Below are 5,595 nucleotides of genomic sequence, written 5' to 3'. Positions count from 1 at the left end.
GACTTCGAGAAGCGAACCATGTTCGTTATCGAATTTTCGGCACCAGCTGATAAAAACATCATAACCAAGGAGAATGAAAAGAAAGAGAGGTATCGAGACCTTTTAAGGGAGTTGCAACGATTGTACCCGGAATATTCTGTTAAAACTAATTGTCCTTATCATCGGTGCTCTTGGAGGTGCCAAGCTTTCACTTGCTAATGGCCTAAAAAGCATCCCTGCGTGTCAACAATATGCTAAAACACTTGCGGGAAAAATGCAGAAGGCGGTTGTCCTTGGGTCGCTCCGTGTTCTTAGGGTGCACGAGGCTTTTGCTGGATCGTCGTATTGATTCCGTTACAGACTGTTACCACCTATCTCACGGTCGTGAGACGTGGTTGTGGCTGAAATTTTACCGCGATTTCGTTGGGAGCGGGTGCAATTTTCCAGATTAGCACCCGCTCCTGGCGAAATCCTGCGATTGTCCTTATAACAAATTTTTAAATATATATTTATTATATATATGTACTAAAAATATGAACTTTGAAATAAAAAAGACAAATTTTCAGAAAAAATAGTGTTTATCCAAAAAAGAACTCAGTCGACTCATCAGCAAGAAAATATGAATTTTAAGCAAAAAGTTAATGTTCTACGAAAAGAGTTGAATTTTTAAAACCAATAAGATGTATTTTTTACAAAACAATTGCATTTGCCTTTTGGGCAATATTGTGCATTCAGTTTTGGGCATGAAGAAGCTCTGCGCGCGATGGGTGCCGCGTTTGCTCACGGTGGACCAAAAACGAATTCGTGTGTCAACTTCCCAGCAGAATTTGGCATTATTTTCGCGTAAGCCGACCGAGTTTTTGCGCCGATTCATAACCATGGATGAAACTTGGATCCACTACTACACTCCTGAGTCAACGCAACAGGCAAAACAGTGGGTTCCACCGGGCCAAAGTGCTCCGAAGCGTCCAAAAACGCAACAATGGGTCGGAAAGGTTATGGCCTCCGTATTTTGGGATGCACATGGCATAATATTCGTAGACTATCGTGAAAAAGGTAAAACCATAACCGGAGCATACTATTCATCATTATTGGACCGATTGAAAATCGAAATCACCGAAAAAGAACCGCATTTGAAGAAGAAAAAACCGCTTTATCATCACGACAATGCGCCTGTTCATTCATGCTTAGTTGCACAAGCAAAATTGCATGAAATCGACTTCGAATTGGTTCCTCAGCCACCGTATTCACCAGACCTGGCCCCCAGCGACTATTAATTGTTCCCTAACCTGAAGAGATGGCTCACCGGTAAGCGTTTTTACTCAAATGAGGAGCTCATAGCTGAAACTGAGGCGTATTTTGGAGACCCTCCGATCGATTACGTTTTGGACGGTATCAAAAACTTAGAAAATTGTTGGACTCGCTGTATCGACCTAAAAGGAGAGTATGTTGAAAAATAAAACCGACTTTGGCCAAAAAAACGTCTCCGTGTTTCATTTTTCAGGGACTTATCAGACTGCCTAGTGTTGCAAAAATATTCCAAATTTCAATGAAATAACTTCCGAAATAGTCAACGTTTTTCAATGTTCTTGTGCTCATTTTGTAGCTTTTTTTCACCGTATCATAGCAGCTTACGAGTATGATTCGTAAAAAATTTCTTTTCGAATTGCAAGAACTTGAAGTTGTAACAAAAATGTTGGAAAAATTGCAATATTATTTTTAGTGAAAAAAATATTGTTGTAAAATATATGAAACATATAATCATGAATTTTTTATGTTATTTCCCCGAAATATATATTTATTCAACTTTTATTCTGATTTGCCTACAGATAAGATGTTTTCAAATTTATCTAACTTTTTTATTACAACTTCAAGTTCTTGCAATTCGAAAAGAAATGTTTTAAAATTCATACTCGTAAGCTGTTGTGATACGATGAAAAAAGCTTCAAAATGAGCCCAAGAACATTGAAAAACGTTGAATATTTCGGAAGTTATTGAAAATTTAAGAAAACATTGAAATTTAAACTATATTTGCAATATCTACTTAAAAACTAGATAAATTGGCTTCACCCTGGGCTTATTTTAAACAGAATTTCGAAAACAATCAACCTTTTAAAGATACATTTTTTTAGTTCCGATATAATTGAGGTGATTTGCAGGACAGTGTATAACATAAAAATATTTAAAGAACATTAAAACTAGTTTATTCAATAATTCAAATTGTTGAAAAAAACTATTTTTCAGAGAAACAAATATAAATTATAATTTTATAAAACGTCCAAGATGTAAATATAATCAATGTTTTAACATCTTTGTTTTAAAGACTTAAAAGGATATAATAATAAAAGAGAGCAATTCAAGACATTTATTTTTTTTATTTTTCACTGATTATTAAATAAAGTTCTGTCAAATGTAAATCTAGTTAAATTTAATTAGAAATGCATAATATCCATTATATATTCATAAGCGACAGTATTCACATGGTAAGTTTAAACTTAGTACTATTCAAATTTTTCTCCTGGATTTTTACATTGCATTAATAATATTGGTAATTTGTTTTCGACAATAAACTTTGAGAATCATATTTTACCTTGTATTCTAATTCAAATCTAAGGTATATTTCACTTTGCCAGGATTATTGTACTAAAAAATTTAAAAAGTTATTTATTCCCATTGCTTTCTATGTAAAAACGGGGAGTGATGGAACAACTAGCGCCGCGTTGGAGATTTTAGGAACTAATCAACTCAGGACAGTTGCGGGGTCAAGTTAACATCTGAAATATGGAGAGATGCACAGGGCTGCTTCAACTTCAGACCGTAATAAATTTATTAGCAGGTTTAGCGCCGACATAACCTGTAATCTTTCTGAATATTAATCTTATTGGATATTAAAAATATGTTTTCAACGAAAAAATGCAATTTTTATCAAGTAAAATAAATTCTCAACGAATTTATTTCTCGGTTATAATCTTATTCTCGTTACCGTTCTTAAAGTAATATAATCGGCCCAGAACTCTGGACATCAGCTTGGGGGCCCTGGTTCAAAGAAAATTCAGTTAAGTGAAAAAGTGAGGTCGGTAATATAGGTATTTGAGTGTGTCACATGCCCTCAATGATTAATCGCAAATGTGGCGTAACTGCAGTGATGTATCTGACGTTGTGCATTCTATTTTTCAGTGTTATTATCGATATGCTCTCTGCTGTGCGATCCAAATCCAGATGACCCTCTGGTACCAGAGATAGCAAGGATATATAAAACAGACAGAGAGAAGTACAACGAGTTGGCACGAGAATGGACGCGCAAGTATGCCATGTGATGCGCCAATATCCACTGATTTCAAGACCCAAACACCACCGTCAAGCAACCCCAACCTAAACGCCACTTACAGATCAGCACCAATTAAACCTAGCTATGACTCGTCTGTTCTTAAAGTTCCCGCTGTGAATCAAGCCGCAGAGTGCTCAGGCGAATTGCGATTTCTCAAAGTTCCCTTTGCCTTGGGTACCCTGCGGATTGCAAAATGGCGCCGAAGACGTTCGAGGCAATTTTTCAGGTGGTCATTTTCAATCGCATATAAATATATGTATGTATAAATAAATATATATATTTATAAGCGAATCAAAGAAAAAAACCGAATATGTCCACTTTGATTTTTCTTGAATAAACAAAACAAAAAAAAACCGGAGTTGAAACTTAGGAGAATGAAAGTAGGATTTATATTTGATTTGAATAGTTTCGTTTTTAATGTTTATGCTTACGATACTGTAATACTACTATAACCTACTTTCTCAGTAAAATAGTAAAAAAAATGACAAGGATTGCGAGTTGGAACTGGCAGCGCACCGATTGTTAGTTGTAAAACGAAACTGAGCGATTCATGCCCGTCCCTTAGAATGATGCGGTCACCTTTTTTTTGTAATACTGGGCCCTACATAAATACTTCTGAAACTGAACACACTTTTTGTCTTGTTTGATTATTCAAATTCCCGACCCGTCTTTTCGTCTTTGCATATTTATCTAGAAGCTGCGGCTCGGTGCGTCGGTTTGTGAATAATTATTTAATCGTATCGTAACTTTTACATATACATCGTTTAATAGCGAACGTTCTACACTAAATGAAGATGACAGAGATGGTTGTATAACATTTGTGAAATGAGCTGAGGAGATATACCGATTAGGTCCTTGCGAATACCGCAGCAAAACCAAACGTTTGAATTTTCAATCAGAAATTATCTTTCGCCACTGGTATTTGTATCGGTCTAGTGTTACTTCAGTTTGGAAAATTCGTATGTACCTGTATTTGATTGTTGTATAAAATAATGTGTAATTAATAATGGGATAGATTTTTGACGAGATAACAAAAATCTCTTGCGCGCAAGGCTTTCTCTGGAAATCACGATCTTTTTTTCTCTTCTAAGGTCACACAATAATCTAGATTTGAAAGACTGTACTGATCAAAATGAAAATAAATGAATTGTGGAAATGAGATCGGTACATTTTTGTAAAAAAGCAAAGCAAAATAAAACAAAGCAAACAACTAAACTCCGAAGTTCGTTTGACGATACGTTATTGTACTACTAATGTTTTTTGTGTCGTGATCTACGAAGGCGACAGTTACCAGTCGTCCATTGCAGCACTCTCGTCACTCACGTCATTTATACACTATTTTCTCATATATCCAGCTCAATTTACTTTTCACAGTGTATTTTATGGTGTACCGCTTCGTTAAATTTTTAAGTGCATACAAACTTTGTGCCACGATACACAATATTTCTTGAATACGATGCTATTTGCTTATTAGTGTGTTAACTTGAAAATGTATTGTGGGCGAAAGGTGGTTTCTTTAAAATTGTCGACGAACGCTTGAGCAGTCTACTTTGATCTAAAATCAGTATGTACTGTGATGACAAACGATCATAAATAATGTGTTATTAAAATGTTTGTGGAAAAATGAGAATTCGAATATTTACTCAAATTCTTAACTGACACATGACAGTCCATAAGCAGCAGTTTTAAACTACCGTGGACTTATGAACAAGAAAATAATGCACGCTATGATCCAATGGTGCTAGCAGTGTTGCGCTGTTTCGGGTTTTGAAGTAATTAATGATAAAAAAATATAAAAATATCCAATGCGTCTTGATCACCAGTCACACTTAATTAGAATCTAAGTAAATACAATAAAATAGGTATTTTATCTTAACAAGCAACCTGTATCGGCGTTTCAATTCTAATGGTATCTGTCGATGTAGTAGTCGGGTACTTTAAATCGCATTGGGCAGGCTGGCGAATGGATGCGAATCTGTAGGAAGGATATTGATTTACACTGAAACATTTAAATTGGATGAATCATGTGACACCTGATTTTGTCTCCAGGCAAGCAAGGGTCTTTGTAATTTAATTACCAGCGAGCATGGCAAGAATAGTTATTTCAAAAGTTGCCCTGGTTAATCATCGTTTACCTCTATTAGAAAAAATTATTCATTGTGTAATTAATATTAACGCAATAATGAACATTTTTAATAACTTATCTTGTGTACATTCTAGCATTAGCCCTTTATATAATAAAGTCTAAGTAACGACGATGTATTCGATTTTTCTTTCTTGCTTGAAGA

The 5,595-nt window shown here is 35.1% G+C and overlaps 1 protein-coding gene across 1 annotated transcript in view; it reads left to right on the top strand.

Moving 5' to 3' along the window:
* LOC117179044 (ubiquitin-conjugating enzyme E2-17 kDa) overlaps positions 1–4,466 on the top strand; it is an 18,060-nt gene extending 13,594 nt beyond the window's left edge. Inside the window, exon 6 of the mRNA XM_033370666.1 lies at positions 3,157–4,466. Coding sequence (XP_033226557.1) covers positions 3,157–3,296 — 140 coding nt within the window. The 3' untranslated portion in view covers positions 3,297–4,466. The remainder of the gene's footprint in view (positions 1–3,156) is intronic.
* Positions 4,467–5,595: the final 1,129 nt, after the last annotated feature.

The sequence above is a fragment of the Belonocnema kinseyi genome, chromosome 8 (assembly GCF_010883055.1).
Source record: "Belonocnema kinseyi isolate 2016_QV_RU_SX_M_011 chromosome 8, B_treatae_v1, whole genome shotgun sequence".
Classification (NCBI taxonomy): domain Eukaryota; kingdom Metazoa; phylum Arthropoda; class Insecta; order Hymenoptera; family Cynipidae; genus Belonocnema; species Belonocnema kinseyi.
Note: the sequence above shows the minus strand (reverse complement) of the source record. Positions and strands in the feature narration are given on the sequence as shown.